Genomic DNA, 22,546 nt, shown 5'->3' on the forward strand with positions numbered 1-22,546 from the left:
GGGAATTACTGTATTTAGTTTATTTTAGGTGACTTTTCAGTATAAGTGGCCATGTTTATGTACATGAGGAGCAGAAATATATATGGCTATTATATATCGTGTGAATGGCATTTTTCAGTAGATTGCTCTACAAGGTAAATTTATCATTTCCAGTTCTTACAGAGCTGGTGCGCAGAGCATACTGTTCATGGTTCCTGCATATGTGTGTATGTGCCCTCCGTCACTCCCTGCTCCCCCTCCATAGGCCTATTTTTCTTGCACTAGATACAAGACATAACCAAGGACAACATTCAGCATTTTTTTAAGAGTGGAAGACAGTTTAGCTGGAACAGAAAGGAGAGGGAAGATGCTTGATAACAATAAAAAGAAACATTTGTCTGATAAGATATATTACAAAGTTTGTTATATTGGCATGTACTTTTGATACATGAACAATTTGTGTAAACAATAGAACATATTAAGGTTTTTTAGTACATGTGATATAACCTAAAATCGTACTTGATACTAGGGCTATGTGCCCACGCTGTCTTTTTTTATTTTTTTCAGTTTGAGGAGAAATAACTTTTATTTAGCCTCCAATGGCCAAATAAAAGTGTGGGGACATAACCTAAGGCTATGTTCACACAAGGTCTTTTTAAGCCCCCCCCAAAAAAAGACCATTGTTTGATAAGAACAGACGTAGATAATGATCATGATGATTACTGTTGGTCGTCATTGTTAAATAACAACCATTTTTAAAAAACATTATTTTGTACAAAAAATATGTCGTATGAATATAGCCTAAAGGTGAACTAAATTTGTGTACACTACTAACTCAACTCATTAATTTTTTTTAAAGAAGCTGTGGGATATCAGCTATAACAATTTTGAAGGGATATTTTCATTTCATAAGGTTCTTGTGGATTACACATAACAAATAGATTTTTGGGGCTCCATATGCTGAGATCTCCAAAGATCCTGAAAAGGGGAATATGATTGAGGCTATGTTCCCACTATAGAATCATAGCAGGAAAAGGCGGTTGTGTGTTAATATGGACAGCTGCAAAGAATGTTACTGATCATTATTTGCAGCTATTAATATTAACACATGACCACCTTTTCCCTCTATGATCCTGTGGTGAGAACATATCCTGAAACTGAGTGATAAAAAAGTGATTTTAGAAAAGTTTTTACACACCCTTTTAAGGAGACATTTTTTTTAAATGCCATGAATTGCTAAATTCTATCAGAAGAGATGCTTGTATTTTGAGTCTAGAGATTGTTAGTCTGCAGGTACAGGATCAGCTGGATCAGCTCTGTCATTCTGCTGACCACAGCTCTACAAAGAATCCACAGTTATAGCACAATGACATCATTTAGTTGATCATCAGTAAACATGACCTGTATAACTGTATGTTATGGAATAATGTGATTATGCATGTCTTTTGCATGGGTTGGTATTTTTTGAATAACCATAACATGTTTTTTATTCTAGTACCTGGCTTCCCTTATCCTGCTGCAACAGCTGCTGCTGCGTACAGAGGAGCACACCTCAGAGGCAGAGGACGCACGGTCTATAACACATTTCGTGCCGCAGCACCTCCTCCTCCAATCCCTGCTTATGGCGGGTAAGAACTATATTCTTTTATACTATTATAATACTTTCCCAGCAGCGAAAAATAAACTATGGTAGAGAAAAATGCATGCTGTTCTTGTCTTCCCACGGAAACTAACACAGCATGCTGCTAGACCAAGTGCCTGAAGTTGTGCACCTTGCACAGGCTATTGAAAAATGACTGTAATTTGTACTGTCATGGTTGGTGGCTTTAAGCATTTGATATGTCACATGTTGTTATGTAAATTCTACTAGAGCTTAAATGCTGCAGAAACAAAGAAATTGTTACAATTGAAGATGTATCTTTGATGATTGCAAACATCTGGTCATTAAGGAGGTTGGATGGAGCCGAGACTGCGCAACTCTCCTCAGATTCTGATTAATACGGTTTCAATGCACCAATAAAAAAACATTGTTGCAGGTGCCTCTGTGAGAAAATATGTGATCCACTATAGCCTACAATATACCTAAAACACACAATCACAGAAACATAGAAGAAAAAGTTCACTCGTTGCTTTGCTTTATTTAAGTTATATAGATGACACAAGTTTATTCAAGTCATCTAAATTTTAGGCATCAACCAGAGAGCTTAGTGCCTGTCATAACTTGAGCATTGCAGAAGAAGTTGAGGATATAAAGTTTATCGACCAAAGTAAATAAATACGGCATAAGCATAAAGCCGTGTGGTAGTAAATGTTCAGTAAAGCTATTATTTATTAAAATGGGAGTTTAGAACACTTGGCGTTGTACCCTTTATTGCCAGCACAATTTCTCAGCTTTCAGTTTTCACATCTGGGAGATGGAAATATTCAGAGGTAAACTGCACACCTTCATAGGGAACATATCAAATACATGTGTAGCGAAGCTGAGTTTGTCATTTGACTCTATTTGTTATATCACAGTGTTCTCGGTAGGTTTTGCAGAAAGCAAGTAAACTCTCATAGTCATGGTGTATATTAAAATTCAGCTCTGCCACAATTTAGTAAAATGGTAATTCTGGTAGATGCGGAATTAGAAGTGCCACACTTTAATAACACGACTTTGGCGGCTTCATGAGCTTAAGCTAAGCAAGAAAGATATCTTTGGCAATACTATGCCATTTGTGTATCCAACGGCTCTGTTTTACAAGAAATACTATGATAAAATTACTGTTTATAGAATCAGAAACTGCATGTGTGCTGAATTTCATTAGTGCTGTCTAGGTCACACAACACCAGAACTGTCGGAAGTATGGGAAGAAAAAAATGAACCTGCAACAAGCTTAAGGCTATGTTCACACCCAGTAAAATAAAAGCGAAATATGACAGTAGAATAGGTCTGAAAAGCTGCCGTATTTTGAATTTAGTAATGTGCTACCTTTAATTCTATAAAAAACAATGGCTGTTATTAATGAACATGGACATTACTAACTAATTTTTACATTAAAACACCTATATAATCTAGGATCAAAACAATATATATTTTCCTCGTATATGTTCCCTAATCCCCCATATGATCAAACTACACCAAAACTGAAAAGGGAAGCCCACAAAAATAGTAAAAACTAATTGTAATCCATATGTAGACGTTCGTTCAGCATAAGGTACAAGGAAATAAAGTGCAAGTGCCTTCTGCTACAGTACGCTGATCGGAACAATGCATATACCAATAAATATGTACGGATGCAAGATACTATTACCAGTATGTAATACAGGTCCCAGTCCACTGGCCACCCACCTCACACTCCTGAAATGATTTCCCACCACCAAGGAAGGCAGAGGAAGCCAAGGTCCAAAGTGTGTGAGGTGGGTGACCAATGGACTGGGACCTGTATTACATACCGTTAATAGTATCTTGCATCCGTACATATTTGTTGGTATATGCATTGTTCCGATCAGCGTACTGTAGCAGAAGGCACTTGCATTTTATTTTCTTGCACCTTATGCTGTACGAATGTCTACATATGGTTTACAATAATATTGATATGGATGCACTGGCACTTTGAATATCTTGTCCCAGCAACTTGGTCTCCCACCTCCCCAGGTCTAGTTTTTAAATGTTGTTTTTTCTGTGATTGATGTAATAAACTTGATATTTTCTATGAATTAAGCAAGGATCCATGTAGTTTTTACTATTTTTGTGGGCTTCCCTTTTCAGCAGTAGATAGCCCAAGGCCCCTCAAACCAGTAACTGGGCATTAAATCACGGCAGGCAAGTGAACAAAGGTAGCATGGAGGACCAGAGCAACAGCACTGGACATATTGACGGTTAAAAAAAAGTTAATCATAGCATCCTGATGAAACTAATTGTGCCACTGTGCCCCCTCATATCACTTAATTGTTGCACTGTACTCCATTAAGTAATTTAATGATGCCACTGCCCCCTTACTGAGCCAATGTGTTCCAATGAACAGTGTCACTGTCCTCTAATGTACTTTTCCATTGTCCTCCCTAATGAACAGTACCACTGTCTCCTAATGTACTGAGCCCCTGCCCCCCTATTGTACTGTACTACTGTCCTCTAATTGTGTTGCCCAATCAGTGGCTTTTCAACTGTTGCAAAACTACGACTCCTATCAGGAACTGTCATCAGGACACAGTGGGGGTTGTAAAACTGGAGAGCCACGGGTAGGGGAGCGAAGCCCATATTAATCTCCCCTGCCCCCTGGTAATGCTCACCTGTACTGGTTCCTGCTGTGCTCTGACTTCTTATGGTCAGATCTGGATGCTGTTTAATGCGGGTGGAGCTAATCACACAGGAAGTGCTGAGTGGCAGGACAGGGAGCAGAGGGCTTCCCTACTCCTGCCAGCACTCGACTATTCAACATACAGTCAAAATAGAATTTCCATGGGTAGCCATGGGAGGACCTTTAGGAGTCAGTAAAAGTCCTGAGGGTAGCAGAGTGGTGGAGGGTAGCCATGTAGAGCAGTAGACGAGGAGCTATTTCGCAGTAGGCTGCAAATGAATGTCAGTGACTGAACGTTTCTTATAAAAATAACTACATTTATTCTTCTAATACATCAAAGTAAGAACCATGCATTATAAAATAGTTGGTAATGTGTAAAAATATGATAATTTATATTTACAAATACAATTATTTTATGGAGGTTATAGTGCACATATTCTCTATCACTCTTCCAGCAGACTCCATTATCTAAAGCCAATATGATTTACATAAAGGTATACATTTATAATTACACCGTGACCCAATGTTGTGCTCCATTAAGCCTTATAAAACGTCTATAACACACATGACTATTCTGCCGTCTGCTCAACATATCAGAATTATCTAGGCCAAATTCAACATTAACTAGAGCATGCAATGCTGGAATGAACATGTGAATATGCACACTGTTTTATCATGTGTAAATACACAAAGAGGGGAGAGGTATTACAACGAAATCTCATTTTCAGGCTTAGTTGGCTGTATGCTATCTTGCACTGATTTGTGCATTCTTTTCTGTGTTTGTATTTCTAGTGTTGTTTACCAGGATGGATTTTATGGTGCAGATATTTATGTAAGTATCTATGCGCATTTTATTTTATAGGCATGCTGATTGGTTTTTATTATAAAGGAAAGAAGGTCTTATCTAATAATAATGTTTTTAAAAAATTGTTTTTATTTTTTGTTGTTTGTTTTGCCTGTAGGCATGAAAATATACATATTGTAATTCATGCATTAATGTATTTATTGCACTTTGAATATATACTTGACAGGATCAATATTTTCTTGTAGATTGAAGCATATGCTGTAAATAAGAATATTGATTATATCTGACATTTTATACTGTTCCATCATGCTGTAGAATTCTTATGAGGATTTTTAAGAATAACAGAAATACACAATACCTAATATTCAACACTTAGGCTATGTTACCACTAGGTAAAAATAACAATGGCCATTATTTGAATAATGACAGCCATTGTATGAAATGATGGCCATCCAAGGAAAACGGTCGTCATTTTTACCTAGTGGGAACATAGCCTTACAGTGCAGTAAGCTTTTTAGTTAGATCCCACTCAGATCTGCTCCGTTTTATGTGTTTTGGGCCCAATACTGGTTTTGCCTAACAATACTGACCAAAAAAAGGTTTAAAATATGGTTTAAATAGCTAAGTGGGGACATATCCTAAAAATAGTTACAGATATCGGTTTCGGCCTTGAAGATATGTTCCTAACCTTAAGGCTATGTTCACACAATGTAACAATAAGGGCAAATAACAGCAGTCTTTTGATAAATAATAATCATTATCAGAACATGGCTGTTATTTGGCCCTTTTTTTACATTGTGTGAACATACAGTAGTCTTAAAATAAAAGAATGCCAGAGAGATGCTTTTGTTTTTTTTTTAAAAGGTTTACACACCGTTTTTGAGGTTGAAACACACAGACATAATTTTGTTATGTGACATTACTGGGGGATAGGGGGACTGGAAGATAGGGGGACTGTTTGCATGGAAGGGGCAGGAGATTGCAAAAGTGAGTTAAAATATATATTTATTTCTAATGTATAAGCTAATTAGAAATCTATTATAACCAATTTGCTATTTCCTATTCGCTTTCCTTTAAATAAATAGTTAGATAGATTAGATAGATAGATAGATAGATAGATAGATACACAGCTGCAGCAAATATAGGACAATATTTTATCATTTTAGAAATATTAATAATATTAACAATGATAGGAAACAAACAGTTATAGAAAAGATATAAGTAAGGCTATGTTCATATAAAGGCTAGGAGGGCCAACATGATGGCCCTCCAAAAAAAAGGCTACGAAACAGCCTAAAATAGACTTTATTTGAACATAGCCTTACTATGTCTTTCCTTTCTCAGTTTCTTTCCTATAATCATTAATATTGTTTATTTGAATTTCTAAAATTATAAAAGATTGGCCTATATTTGTTGCCAAATAGTGCGGGTATTTGAGCTGGTGGTCAGGACTAGTGTTCAGCGAGTACTCTATGCTCGGAAGAACATAGTGTCAAATTGAGCATAAGGTTGATCTATTGAGCCTAATGCTCGAGAAAGCACCTCGTAGGGTGCTTTTTCTAATATTTGCGCTACTGTACTGATACTTGCAGAAATAGTTTCTGCAAGACACATTACAACTCCAGTGTGATGTAAGCAACTGCAGGCATACCACTGGAGTTCTAATGTGTCTTGCAGAAACCTATTGCATTTTTTTGTTCTAATTTTTTGTATATTTTGTTTAAACATCTCTATAAGGAATGAAATATACAAAAGTTTTAGCAAAAAAATGCAATAATTTATCCAGGCACCCTCTGCTTTTCTGTGTGGGGGGTAATTTGTTGAATGCTGGAGACTCCAATTGATTTTAATGGAGCTCGTTACTCATGTTGAGCACTCAAGCATTAAAAAATGCTCATCTCAAGTAACGAGTACTGAAGCATGTAAGTGCTCGCTCAACACTTTTCAGGACCTATGTCAAGACACTTATGTTGCCATTATGCACTGTAAAGGCAGAATGTAACAGTACAATCTTGTAGCAGAACAATCCAAAAAGGACTGATGAACCCAGAAATCCCTTTGGAAGGTGTGGAGTCAGAGCTGGGTGTAAGTGTGTATACGTCTTATTTCTGTCAAAGTATCACACTAAAAACACCCTTCAGTAAAAGGTATGTTTAATCGGCAACACATTTCGGTCTGCCTATTAGACAAGCGGGCCTTTCTGAAGCATAAACTTCAGATAGTCATGGGCTATTTTAGTGTGATACTTTGACAGAAAGAAGACGTATACACACTTACACCCAGCTCTGACTTCACACCTGCTCTGGCATCCAAAGGGATTCCTGGTTCCATTAGTCCTGCTTCGATCGTTCTGCTACATTTCATACACCTCCTCGTTGGTGTTTTTTTGCTGGCTGCGGTGCAATTCTCTCAAGTCTACCATAGAGTTGTGCCTATTCCTAGTACAACTGCATCAGGTGAGTGGTCCCATCACAGACCCCTCACCGATTCTTTGATCCACAGTAATACACTAGGAAGCACCCCTTTTCTTTTCTTCTACAGTACAATCTTACAGCAACACAGCACAAGACAGCATTGTATTGTTTGGCTACTAAATATTAGGCCCGTAAATTCATTAGGAGAGCACTCCCTCTGCCTCTTTTAACATTCCCCACCCCTTAGGACAGGGATTGACAAGTGTTGCTGTATAGACTGACAATCTCCAGGAGATTCAAACCATAAATACTCCTGCATCCTCCTTAGATGTATTCGGAAGCAGGGACTGACAGCTGAAATATGCTGCTAATACATAGGTTATCATAAAAAGCTGACAGATCTGTTTATTACTAATAGCAGAGTTACCAAAGCTGCTCTTTGCAGAGTATCCTTTCGTGTTGCTTGGTTGGTAATATTTTCCGGCATCATTTTTTGTAGTGGCTCACTACTGCCTAATGTTAATCATCACTAAAAAGGAAATAACATGGGCCTAAAAAGTTCTTAATTTTAAGAAATAAGAAGGATCTTACTGCTTTTCTAAAAATAAATATTGTCCTGTACACACCTACTATGGCTTTGTTCTCACAATGTAAAAATAAGTGCAACAATAGCCGATTTTTGCCCTTATTTATACATTGTGGGAACATAGCCTAAATCATAAACATAAACATAGTCTGAGCATAATTTTATTGTACTGCTTGAACTTTATGTACTGCTAAATCTTATAAGCCCTTCTAGCAGCCATCTGGCTTCAAGTTAGTTAACATTTTCGTTCTGTTCTTAGATTTACACTTTACACTAAATAGTAGAGACATGGTATTGTTTATAAATAGAGATAAGTGTGACTCGAGCATTCTTGAGATGGACTGCCGGGCATTAGATTACCAGTGACTGATGAAGTTGGATGCAGCCCTAGGGAGCCCTAGTCATGTATATGAAATAGAAACAACAGGTTCTAATTAGGGGGGGGGGGGAGAAAATTAATCTAGGTGATTCATTCACTTCTTTAAAGGGAACCAATCACGCTAAATTGGCCATAAAGCAAAGGAAACATGCTGGTACATCACCCAGCACCCTTCCCAAACATCCCCCTGTAGCCTGCGTCCCCTGTACATACAGACCGCAAAGTTATCTCTATGTAAATTATCTGGTAATTTACATGCAGGGCGGGAGATTGTTAAACTAACTTTGCGGTCTATATGTACAGGGGACGCAGGCTACAGGGGTACGTTTGGGAAGCAAGCTGGGTGATGTACCAGCACGTTTCCTTAGCTTTATGTCCAATTTTAGCGTGATTGGTTCCCTTTAACCTTTTCATGCTTGATGCATCAATGCCCAGGTTGTTTTTGCACTTCAGTTTATGAGATCATAATGATCCCATAAGCTGAGATCCCTCCTATGTCCCCTGCGTGGCACCCTGGCCCTGTCTGGCGGTAGCCTGAGGCTTCCGGTTTTCATGGCTACTATTGGGGCTCTGCAGTCACATCGCAGAGCCCTGATGTTTGCCGGACAGAGAATTTTCACTTTGTCAAAGAAGAATTTTCTGTCTGAAGCCGTATAGATGCTGCGGTCGTGCTGACCGCAGTATCTATAGGGTTAACTGTCAGCACCGGAGCACGGCTCCAGTGCTGACAGTTGCGGCAGGTCCTCGACTCTGTGATAGCCATGGATTCTGTGTCTGTGTTATCCTGGGATTGTAAAAATGGAAAGGAAAAAACGTGTGAACATAGCCTAATGCTGAGGTCAGAAAATGTATTTTAAAATATTGCATAATAAATCAAGAAAAGGGAATCTTTAGTTTGGCTGTCTACACATCTACAGTATGCATTATAATGAAAACATAAAAATATGAGAGCACATGAGTTGGACCACAATGAAATAGTCTTCAATAGGATTAAGTTCTCTAGCCATTTTATTTTGAAATGACAATTACATTTCAGCAGTGAGAAACTGATTTAAAATACATTGAAGAAGTGATCAAAATTTCATTATAGAAGAGCAGAACGTGTTTTATACACATTGTCAATAATCTTTGAAAAATATTGTACAGCAATCATGAAATGTGCATAATGGGTAAAAAAAAGTTTTCAGTTACAGAAGTAAAATTTGATCCAGCTGCTCAATTGATTTTCTCTGTACTCACTTTATTCACTAGCACAATTTATTTAATTTTAGAGCCACAGACTAAAACATATTTTTTATTTTTGTAAGACGTTTTCTCTTATTGGAGTATCTCTAGAAAATAGCTCTGCTTGCAGCACATTTTTTATGTCACTATGTTTCCACCACTTCCTTTTTACGTGAAAAAGGTTGGTCTTTTGATAAATGACGTCTGTCCTTATCAAAGGAGAAGTCTGGCCATTTTTTGACAAGTGCTGGGAAGAGGGAGGAAAAAAGAAATAACATGCTCTTACCTCCCCCATTCCAGCACTGGTGACCGCATACCGCCGCTCCGGTCCCTGGGTCCCTGGGTCCCCGGGCACATCCTGGTCTTAGCTTGAACGAGGGTCAATGCGTGAGGTCCATTCAGCCAGTCAGCAGCCGTAGTGGGGTCACACCTCGGCCATTGATTAGCTGAGTGGACCTCACCTGTCACGACCTGGGTCCCCGTTCAGACCAGGAAGCGGCAGTATGTGGCCACCAACACTGGAGCGGAAGGGAGATAAGAGCATGTTATTTCTTTTATCTTCCCTCAGCACTTGCTATAAAAGTGGGTCTGGCCGGACTTTCCCTATAAAATAAAGACATTTTTTACTTTAAAAAAAAGACATTGTGGGAACATAGCCATAGATAAGTAGTGTACATATTTTAATAACAGTATTTTTCCGCACATAATGGTTCTCTGAAAAGTGTATTGGGTACGTATCATGATGATGATATTTTTTTTTTTTTAAGTTCCGAATGCTATCATGTCATTAAGGTCATAAAGTAAAGCTTTTTATTGAAAACTTCTTGAACCTTATTTAGTCTTTTAACAAATTGAAAGGTTTTAAAACCTAATTGAATGCAGACCAGCATATGCTTAGCTTTCCCTACCAGCTGGTGCGAGTTTCCCTACTCAAGCACGCTCGAATTCGTCTGAACCAAGACACTTGATTACTGGTGGCTGAAAAAGTCATATGGAGCTCTAAGGCTTCCCAGAAAATATGGATACAACCCATGGCAGTATCTTTGTTTTCCAGGCAGGCTTAGAGCTGCATCCTTCTTCTTCATCCACCGTTAACCAAATGCTGAGTGTTCAGGTTTGGACGAACCCGAGCAAGTTTAAGGTTCGTTCTTCTCTACTGTTAACTTGTCTTGAGGCAGTCAGAGATCACAACCCATAAATCCTTCTCCACAGAAGTCTTTGCTAACACAGAGCTGCTAACACGATACTCAGGATTCCTTTTCGTTTCCTCAAGTGCATTATTTTACATTTGAAAACATTGAACTGCAGTTTCCATTCCTTTGACTACTTATCTAGACACTGTTAGGAACGAAAAACTGTATTGCATACTTTTGCGTCAAACAAAGCTACCTGCCAATTTATACAGTGCTGTAACAATGCTGTAATTTGTCGCATTGCCATGTTGTTAATAGAGGATAATTTTTTTGTGTTAACATTCATTATCATGCACATTGGAACAATCATTTATTACACAATATTATTGTACCACAAAGCTGCAGGTTACTAAGCTTGTTGACTACTAAGGCTCCTCATTCCTGTTCTGCTGTATGTGGTCATACTTAAAGGCAATGTGTCATTGGAAAGTAACTTGTTGTTTAAATTAAGTTTAGTGAATACATTTTAGGGCACACAACTGTTAGTGTATATTTTATAATTTTGGATACCACTATGGTCTGTAAATTTTATCTATAAATTTAGGTGGTAAAAAATTAATTAATATCCACTTATATTTCATCAGTCAATTGTTTTCCCATCTCCCAAAATCTTAATATTGGGTAGCAAAAGTGAACATATTTAATACAAAAAACTAACTATATACCTAATGTTATGAGGTAGTTTTTAGAGTGTTGTTCACTGTGAACCTGACTGGTAATTCAGTTTGTTTGCTGACCTATGACAGGTAGAGATTGCAACATTTCAAATGATTTATGTGAGACCTGTAGTAAGCCGCTAATAGTTTAGTGTTCTGAAAAGGGATAGAATTTCATTGTGTACTAAAAGAGTGCTTGGTCAATATCAACTTTCTTATTAATGTATACAATGACTATTTGCAATTGTCACACCGTTACCAATTCTCCCTCCCTGGCCGAACATAGCAAATGAACATATGACTTAAAATCTTTCTTATTGCTGCATACCTAACACAACTGTTCCTTCCTGCGGCTTTCATCCTGAAGCTGCAAGAGTTTTATTGCAGTCTTTTCATCCTTCCTAAGAAAAGCTTATTCAGCATTTAGGCTATGTTCACACTACGTTTATGTCCGGCCGCATATTTTTCGCGGCCGGACATATACGTGTAAAACTCCAGCTGGGATTTACGCAAGTTACGGCCGGCTACGTACGGTCCGTGAACTTACGCCCGTAATGTACGTACGCTTCCCGAGCGGTGTACGTAGCGATCTGACAGCGGTATTTTACTAGGATATCTTCGGCTAGCCCCGGACACCCCACAGAACCTTTTGGATTGGCAAATCAAAGTGTAAAAATGAAGAAATCACCACTCCGTATGGGACCGCATGTTACGCTACGGGCGTAAGTTACAGCATTTCAATGGTCTGGTTAATTTTTTACGGCGCCGCATACGATCCGGGCGTAAGTTCTTACGTAGTGTGAACTGTGCAGCCGTAGATCGTATACTTTCCATTGTACGCAAACTACGTAAATCTCCGGCCGCTTATTCATGGAGCGCGCTACGGCCAGAAACTTACGTAGTGTGAACATAGCTTCAAAGTCTAAAGTCATTGAAATACATAGCAGGGAGAACACAAATGGTCACTTTGATAATTAATTTTAAAGGAGAAGTCTGTCCATAACAAAAAATCTAGTGCAGACAGGGAATGCGGGAACATAATAAAGAATCTATAGCTATCCGTCCCCGTGCCCCCACAACACTGCATCACTACTCGCAGACCCCTGCCAGCCCTCTGAAGTTCCCATTCCTGCAACAACACAACCCGACTGGAGAATGCTCCCTTTGCCTGTGAGTGAATGGGGCTGGACACCACGGCAGTTACCGACTGATTGAGTAGGCCCTTCCTGCTGGGTCATGGAGAAGCTGGAGTCCAGAGGGCCAGAGTGAGCTTGGAACTGCGCAGGCCTGGGGATGTATGAGTGTAGATTCTTTATTATGTTCCCACTCCCCCCACCTGCACTGGATTTTTAGTTTTGACCGGACTTCTACTTTTAGGGGTGGAGCTGGCACAATACACTATATGGCTACGTTCACACAACGTCAAAAATATAAAAAAAAGGCGGCTGATTTTCATATTCAAAATAACGTTAGTTTTTTGCCGAGATTTAACCGACTGCAATGCAATGCATTGAAGTCAATGTTAAGACTGTCGTCCAATGCACACAGCGTATTGAATAACGGACGTTTTTGCCGCTGGCTCAAAATAATGAACATGATCATTATTTTCGGACGTCTTTTGCAAACAGTGGACGTTTTTTATTTGTAGTTCATACACAGTTTTCCTTTTGTCACCGTTCTGTCTCCGTTTTTACTATTAAATTAACGTCCATTATTTTAGACTCAAAATGACGGACATCATTTTAAATGGAGATGAAAAGACGTTGTGTGAACATAGCCTATGGAACAAAAAAAAGCACACAAACATGGGCTATGCAGAATCCCAATCAAATAATATGCATGAAGCTGTACTTTGGAGTTGGTTTACATTTTTATGCACTGTAATAGTTTTGTAACAGAACATTGGGTGCCCCATAACATGTCTATTAAAATCTTAACTATCTCACTGAACACAAAACAGCGTGTCACTACAATGTTTATGTAAGGAATTCATGACATGTATTCTGTTAGGCTAGGACTTCACAGGGATACCGCGCAAGCAGGAACTACCATGTCGCGCTGCCTGTAGCACTGCCATGGTCGTGACTATGCCTCTCATTAAAGTGAATAGAGGTGCATTGGATGGATTTTTTTTTGTCACTGTAGGGCTATGTTCACACTGTGTTTGAAAAATAACATCCGTTATTGCCGGTATCAACTGAAGTCAATAGAATGCATTAAAGTCAATAGAATGACGGCCACCCAATAAACATAGGCCCACATTTATCAAAGGGTGTAAAATATACACTGGTATAAATTGCCCACAGCAACCAATCACAGCTCAACTTTCATTTCACATGACTGAAAGCTGTGCTGTAGGGAGTTTACACCAGTCTATATTTTACACCCTTTAATAAATCTCCCCCATAGTGTATTGAATAACAGACTTTTTTGCATGGACATCAAAATAATGTTCATGACAATTAATTGCAGATGTTATTTTGCAAACAATGGACATTATTTTAGTTGTTCACACACATTTTTTTCACCGTCCTTTTTTTTCCACCGTCTTTACTACTAAATTCAATGGACCTTCAAAAAAGAACCACATCCAAAAGGGCCTGAACTAGAATAACAATCCAGCAGGCACCAAAAATGCAAACTGATGACAGGTGTTGAGGAGAAAAAGGACAGAAAAAACTGTCATGTGAACATAACCAAGGGCGACCACATTTTTTTTGTATTTTAGCTGCTATTTGACGTGTATAGAAGTTCACATGGTTGCTTAGATGGCTGGGGCTGATACCCATATAGTGTTGTTAAGAAAAATAAAAATAAATCAAATATAATTTTATATATATATATATATATATATATATTCAGAATACATCCAGAGCAGGATTATATTTTGTCAAAAATCCCCTGAGAAAAACTGAAGCTAGTCATGAATGAAAGTTTTCTCAGGGGCTTTTTGACACAATATGTTCCTGCTTTGGATATATTCTGAACTAGCATGTGTGCTATGTTCACACGTCAAAAATATTAAAAAGGCATCCGATTTTCATATTTAAAATAACGTCCGTTTTTGCCGAGATTTAACTGACTGCAATGCAATGCAAATTGAAGTCAATGGGAAGACGGACGTCCAATGCACACAGCGCATTGAATAATGGACGTTTTTGCTGCGAGGGTCAAAATATTGAACATGATCATTATTTTAGGCCATCTTTTGCATACAGCATACATTTTTTATTTGTAGTTCACGCACAGTTTTCCTTTTGTCACCAATCTGTCTCCGTTTCTACTATTAAATTCAATGGACTTTTCAATTAAGCCGCATCCAAAGTCCAATTAGTAACCCCAAACTAGAATAATGTACAAACACCCGTCAGTGCACTAAGGGGAGGTCAGGCTGCTAAATAACGTCCATTATTTTAGACTCAAAATGACAGACGTCATTTTAAATGGAGATGTTGTGTGAACATAGCCTAATGATCCTGTGCTGGATACAGTTAAAAAATGATGTAGTTTGCTTTCAGAGGACAAGAGTGGTCAAGTAGAAAAACAACTAAAACTTATGAAACTTGTCACATTGTATTATAGACAACAGGAAGGAATAAATCAGTAACTGGAAAAGTAGGCTCGAAAGAAAAAAAGTTTTGCTGTTTAAGCAAACCTTGATTTCTTCTTGTTCTATACAAAATTTGGAATTTTACATTTCCCAACAAGTTGAATATCAAGATTTATAGGTAGCCCATGATTTAATGTGCTAATGGCATTTTGGGTGTCTGTTTGTGTGTGTTTGTGTGTGTGGGGGGGGGGGGGGGGGGGATCATGTTTACGCTGTCCAGCCTATAGTAAAACTGACTGAAGTTATCTATGTTCCAATACGATTACAATTTTCAAAAAATAAAACCTTAATTTAAAAAAATAAATAAAACAAAATGTGTTTAAAATTGCACTTAAAATAATGCTTTTATAGCACTGTAGAATCTGTTGGCCCCATACAATTAAAAATATTTTTATCATTATTTATTTTTGGTCTATGGGGCTATTTGAGGTGGCATTATCCATACTTTCTATTGGTAGCTTGCTTGTGTATATGCAACTTTTTGATCACTTTTTAATTAAAATTTTTCCAGATTTCATATGAACAAATATCTTCAATTTGTCACTTTTCCGGATTTTTGGGCATATGTCTTTTGCCATAAGAGATCAGGGATATTAATAATTTTATAGTTCGGGTGATTACGGGTGCAGCGATAGCAAATATGTTTATATATGGCTCTGTAATTTAGACTCTATATAGAGAAATCATACAGCTATGTGCGTCAGTACATGTTGTATTGTTGTAGCTAACAGAAGTATTACATTAAGGCTATGTTTGCACACAGTGAGGCTATGTGCACACACAGTAAGTGACCGGCCGTTCCATGACCCAGCCAGGTACTGAAAAGATGATCCCGGCCGGTACTGCAGTGGATGATCTTTGCAGCTGCAGAGTTCTGATGTGTGCCCGCATCTGTGTGTGCCCGCATCAGAAATCCCCACAGCACACTATGGACCGAGCCTGAGCCGCTTGCTCCATAGTGGCCGCAGAAAACCATGTCAGTGCAACTGACATGTCAGATGTTTGCGGCGCCGCTAGGGATCCCGTCCGGAGCATATACTATGTGTATACACTCCAGTCGGGATCCCATAGACAGCAAGGTAACGTATATTTTCATAAAAGTCGTACAACGGCCGTGGTTTTACGAAAATATACATTGTGTGAACATAGCCTAAAGTAAAAGAAAAATGCTGCTGTAATTTTGAAGTTTAAATACGGTTGTATACTTAATATAATAATGAACTTCATTAAAATCAATAGGAAATTGACTGGTAGTGCACACACTGTATGTCTGTGTTCACACGTAGTTCTTTTTATAGAAAGAACGGACACTGATTGCTATGGAATCAGTGTCCATTCTTCAGTACAGGGGTGGCATTGCATTAAAGTCAATCCAATGCCGCCCTCTGTGTTCACACATTGTTATGTTAATGCCCGTTCTTGTGGTAGCCGCACATCATATCGAAATGAATGGCTAATTGATTTGCAAGGACAGCTGACGGGACCCGCAAATCAATGGTAAAAAGAAAAAGTTCCTGCTGCCAATATTGGTTATCGGCTACAGGAACTTCCTCAATGCAGCCCGGGGGACACAAAAGATTTTGTATGGTCGTGGCTTATACTTAGTAGAATAATGTCTGTGGCTATGTTCAAACAACGTTTTTTCAGCTCTGTTTAAAATTATTTCCTTCATTTAGTTTCTAAAGTAACGGACGTCATTTAGCTGTCTGGCCTTTCCTTAGTGCAATGACGGCTGTTGGTACATTACCCTAGTTTGGGTTACTAATTGGACTTTGGGTGTGGTTAATTGAAAAGTCCATTGAATTTAATAGTAAAAGCGGAGAAAAGACATTCGCTGTTTGCAAAAGACATCCAAAAATAATGAACATGATCATTGTTTTGATGTCTGCAGCAATAACGTCTATTATTCAGTACATTGTGTGCATTGGATGCCCGCCTTTCCATTGACTTATTTTCCTTTTATTTTCCAGTGTGTGTGTGTGTGTGTGTGTGTGTGTGAATGATCAACAAAACAGGCCGTTGTTTTGCAACAGTGGCCATTATTTGCCCTTATTTTTACATTGTGGGAACATAGCCTTGAAGCACCAATGTGACAGTAGTCTTGTCTGATATATAGTTACATAAGAAGTATGAACACAACTTTCTAAGGCTATGTGCCCTCTTGGGGAACAAAGCGGGGAAAGACGTAAGTCTTGTTATAATCACCGCTGCAAATAATGATCAAAGTGGAAACATAGCCCAAGGCTATGTTCACACACAGTATTTCTGTCAGCCTTTTGGTCAGTCTTTTTTAACCAAAAGCCAGAGTGCATTGAAAACACAGAAGCTGGACACATCTTTCTCTTTTAATTTTGTCCCCTCAGTTCCAGATTTTGGTTGAAAAAATACTGACCAAAAGACTAATGGAAATACTATGTGTGAACATAGCCTTAATATGAAGGAAACTATAAGACACATTGGGGCAGCCTTATCAAACTGGTGTAAAGTAGAATTGCCTGCAATCAGATTCCACCTCTCATTTTTTAAGGAATCTGAGAAAAATGAAAATTTTTATCTGATTGGTTGCTAGGGGCAACTAAAAAAAAATCTACTTTACACCATGTTTGATAAATCTCCCCCCATTTTTAATTTGGTTGTAGGGATCACACTTTTACCTTTGTTATTGTATTTAAATTTTCTCCCAAAGCTTATAGGATTCATTGGCATACAACTAGTGTAGCTTTATCTAAACAAAGGGGGAGATTTATCAATCATGGTGTAAAGTGAAGCCGGCTCTGTTGCCCCTAGCAACCAATCAGATTCCACCTTTCATTCCTCACAGACTCTTTGGAAAATGAAAGGTGGAATCTGATTGGTTGCTAGGGGCAACTGAGCCAGTTTCACTTTACACCATGATTGATAAATCTCCCCCATAGTCTTTTGCATTAACATACAACCACATTCATTGCAAATGCTTTTTTGTATTAATAGGATACGTTTATGTGTCATTTTCATTTATTTTAGTAGAGAAATGTTCTTAAGTTCATTCATTTGTATTCAATCCATTGCATTTCTTTTTCCTTATAGAGTAGTGTGCCAAGAGCCTCTGTTTGGTAATAAATTACCTCAGGTATGAAGTCTGCTGGTGATGCAAAAACCGTCTCACTGAATGTTGTTTGCTATGTAATACTAACAGCAAAAACGTGACATCTTCCTATATCCTATCATGTGCACAATTTCAACTTGGAAATGGCAATGTTGTGGCCAATTCTTCTTCTTCTTCACACTAAGCTTGCTGGATGGTGCATGTGTTTCACTGTCACAAACTGTAAACTTGAATGCTATTCACTTATAATACTCCTGATTACATGTATAAAAAGTGATCACTCCTTTGACTGAAAAAAGGAGACCTTTCAATAAGAGAGGGAATAATATATCATATTTATCCTATGACTTGTTTATTTCTAGCAAGTGTTTGTCTTTTTTTAATAACTCATATTTCTATTCTGACATGTACATGATAGAAAAAATGTAAAGGGAATCTGTCACTTTTAAAACACCAAATGGCCGACACCATACTATAGTCCTGGCAAAAAGCATAAAGTCATAGCTGCTTTAATCCACTGAAAAAAATGTTGTGGCCCTGAAGTTCTGCTCTGAAACTCTTCTTGCTTCCTTATTGAAAGATGTAGAGAGCTGTGCTTGCATGATAATTGATTGCAGCGCACACAGGTGTTTTGCTAGGTTCACACTGTGTGTGACCTTCACTCAGCAACAATGTAAGAAGAGCCGTCAGTTTCTATCAAACAGGAAGTGGGAGGGGCTTTAGAGGGAAGAAGCACAGCAGACCTTATCTCTTTGACACAGGCTATGTGCATATATTGGCAATAATAACGGACGTTCTTTGTACAATCATGGAAGTCATTATTAACTGACGGCAGTTATTTGGACTCAAAATTACAGACGTCAAATGGGCAAAAAAAGAAGGTGTGGGAACATAGTCTAAGGCTCAGTTCACACTATGTATAAATTGATTAAAAAACGGCTGTGGTTGCAGGTTTGCAACCATGGCCGTTATCATAGCTTAAGGCTATGTTCAGACTCTTTATGTCAGCGACCGTTGCGTGACGGAACAGCTGGTGTCAGAAAAGATCCTCCGAGCCAGTACAGCAGTACCGGGTGGATGATATTTACTGCCACTGAATTTGGATGGGCTCCGTTGTGTGAACTGACAGGGATCTAGGGATCCCAGCCAGAGTGTATACCATGTGTATTTACTCTGGCCGGGATTCCATAGAGGGCAGCACAGTGTAAGTTCAGTATTAATCACAGCCGTTGTTCAAACGGCAGTGATTAATACTGAACTTTCGCTGTGTGAACACGGAACGGCCGGTCTCTGCACAGATCATCCCATCCGGTACTGCAGTACCGTCCGGATGATCTTTATGGCCGTAGTGTTCTGATGCAGGCGCATCAGCGTGCGCCCGCATCAGAACTCCCCATAGGACACAATGAAGCAAGCGGCCGGAGCTGCTTGCTTCATTGTGTGAACTGACAGGGTTTCTTACAGCCCCAATTCACTGAATTGCGGCCGCAGAAAACTTACATGTCAGTTATTTGTGGCGCCGCATGGGATCCCAACCGGAGCGTATATGATGTGCACACGCTCGGGCCGGGATCCCATAGAACAATAGGCTATGTTCGACTTGTATCTTTAATGTCAGAACTGAAGCAGAATGTCTTTTGTTTTCACAGTGACAGATTAACTTTAAGAACAGTTTATTAGCAGTATTTTTGTTAAAAGAAAAGTTGCACACTTTGGTGTGACATTTGGTGTGGTTTGGTGTGATTTTATTTTTTAATCTTATGCAATTTGAGACACAAAAAAAGAAAGAAAAGAAATCTTAACTAGTTTATAGCTAACATAGAGTATATTTTCGTTTGTGGTCAATTTTTTTTTAAGTGCTGTATGCGTATTACTTCATTTAGACCATTGTTTTTAGACTTAAAGGGGTTTTCCAGTACTACAAAAACATGGTCACTTTTCCCCCACTCTTGTCTCCAGTTCAGGTGTGGTTTGCAATTAAGCTCCATTCATTTCAATGGAACTAAGTTTCAAACCCCACCAAATCTGGAGACAAGAGTGGTGCAAAAGTGGCCATGTTTTTGTAGCACTGGATAACCCCTTTAAGACCACTGCATGGAATGCAGGGCTGAGCAAATTTCCCCAAAGTGTTTCTTTGCTCACTCAATTAAAGCATTAAATATAAATTATGACTGAGATCGAGATTGTTCACCAATCTAAACAGATCTGAAGATTGAAGGCTTCCTCAGAACAGGCTCCACTGATAATAGATCAGTGAAGCTTATACTGTCTTCACTCTTACTGGTCTTCTGTTTGGGGAGGCAGTGGTGCTCTACTCTTTACTCATTCTATCACACACAGCTTAGTCCAGGACAAGTGCTAAAAAGTCTTGAGCCAACATGCTTTGTCGAGCATAGAGCTCAGTCAACCATTGGGATACTCGATTGAGCTTGATGGTTCTCGGGTAAAGGTGATCATACACCTGCAATAACTGTCAGCTAAATGTAAGTGTAAGCCAGTTATACATATTACATTTTTTGTTCAATTTTTTTTATATTTTGTCCTTTAAAGGGATTTTTAAATGAAATATACAAAAATGAGAGTTCTAACTGGAGGAGTTCTAATGTGTCTCACAGAAACCCATTACATGTTTTCATTCTAATTTTTGTATATTTTGTTTAAACGTCCCAAAATATACAAAAATTAGAATAAAAAAATGTAATAGGTTAAAAAGGCACCCTCCACTCTGCTGAGCAGGAGGCACCTGGTTAAATGCTCCAGTCTCCCATTAATTTAAATTGAGTCGAGCATTTGAGCCTTTTGCTCACACAACGTTTAACAGTGTCTGTTGCATAGCAACGGACACTGTTAAACTGCCGGCCGCCAAGCTGCATTCAGGACGTTGCCGCAGCTGATACCTCTGTATCGGCTGCAGGAACGTTCTTTTTTTTTACTATTGACCCGTGGGCACTGTTGGGGGTCCCCCTAAATTAATTAACCATTGTGAACAGCTATTATTTCCGGGCGCTGTTCAGTGAATTAAAATGAAATTGTGAGAGACTAGTTGCTTAGAAGCTCAGTGAAAGAACTTTACAGTCAAGTCCAGCAGAAAGAGGCTAGCATGGTGAAAAAGAACAGTGACAAACCCAGTAGGTTCTTTGAACATTGTAAGTGATAAAAGTTATCCTATTTTCTGTGTACAATTAAATGTCCAAGCGTTCCACTGTATACTACAAGTTAATGTTGAAGTTAATACTGGTATCACTACTGTTAGTTTAATTGTGCATTTTATAAAGAGATGGTATCCTTTTCTTGTAAGGACTTTGGCTGATTGGCTTTGTTCACATGAGCTTTTTTTCTGTCTGTTTTTTTTTCCTTCTCAAAATGAAGTTAACCCTTTTGAGTACCAAAATAATGTCCTCCCTGCTTTGCCCCTCCCCTCCCCCACTAACCCCCATGGAAAAGGGGTGAATCTGCCCTTTTTCAGTGGCATTCGCCATGAGCGCACATTGATGAATACAGTATGCCCCCCCATGTGCATTGAGCGGCTGTCATTCCATTGATTTCAATGCATTCCATTGACAAATTATAATTTGGTAATACCAGATGTTATTATAAAAAGCCTTATATAAGCCTTCTTTTTTTCACAATGTGTTTAACAATGTGTGCTACTTCTGTGACACAGAGTAATGTGCAATATGCACACTGTAAGTTCGCAGTCACTGGTAGTTGAGAAATTTCATATTAAGTGACTGGTCCAACCTTGATAAATAAGGCTGTGCTAGGGAAAAGTCTCCCAGAGAAGGGAAAAACCAACAACTTAAATTGTGAACCCATTGTCATGCCACTGTTAGGACCCTTACACACTGAGTAAAAGAGGCTGAATTTACGAGCGAATTCCCCTCGAAATTCTGCCTTTTCTATTTCTTCAATAGGATTTCTCTTGCCCCTCCCCTGTCCGTTCAAAAAATGAACATGTTTTTTCTTTGTTTTAATGTTCATGATCATAGATGCCTTACTCTAGTCAGTAGAATATGGTTTTAAAAGGCAGAAATGTATAAAAAAAAAATAGAAATTACCTTATACCTGCGTCTTATAATGTCTATGGCTATGTTCACACGTCAAAAATAGAAAAAAGGCGGACAATTTAGATATGTAAAAAGACGTCTGTTATTGCAGCGATTTAGCTATGTTAAAACAATGTCAAAAAGAGAGAAAGGGCGGTCGATTTTTAAATGAAAAAAAGTCAGTTTTTGTAGCGGCAATGCACTGAAGTCAATAGGAAGACGGAAGTCCAATGCACACAATGCATTGAATAACATACGTTTTAACCACAGATGTGATCATGATCATTAT

General features: G+C 38.5%; 1 protein-coding gene across 4 annotated transcripts in view; it reads left to right on the forward strand.

Moving 5' to 3' along the window:
- The window catches only part of RBFOX1 (RNA binding fox-1 homolog 1), a 218,106-nt gene that overhangs the window by 144,801 nt on the left and 50,759 nt on the right, over positions 1-22,546 (forward strand). For 2 of the 4 annotated variants that reach the window (XM_069985398.1, XM_069985399.1), the window contains exons 8-9: positions 1,475-1,607; positions 5,052-5,091. In XM_069985398.1, the coding sequence (XP_069841499.1) occupies positions 1,475-1,607; positions 5,052-5,091 (173 nt within the window). The remainder of the gene's footprint in view (positions 1-1,474; positions 1,608-5,051; positions 5,092-22,546) is intronic. The other 2 variants (XM_069985400.1, XM_069985401.1) reach the window with 1 other exon arrangement.

This window comes from Dendropsophus ebraccatus, chromosome 9 (genome assembly GCF_027789765.1).
Source record: "Dendropsophus ebraccatus isolate aDenEbr1 chromosome 9, aDenEbr1.pat, whole genome shotgun sequence".
Lineage (NCBI taxonomy): Eukaryota > Metazoa > Chordata > Amphibia > Anura > Hylidae > Dendropsophus > Dendropsophus ebraccatus.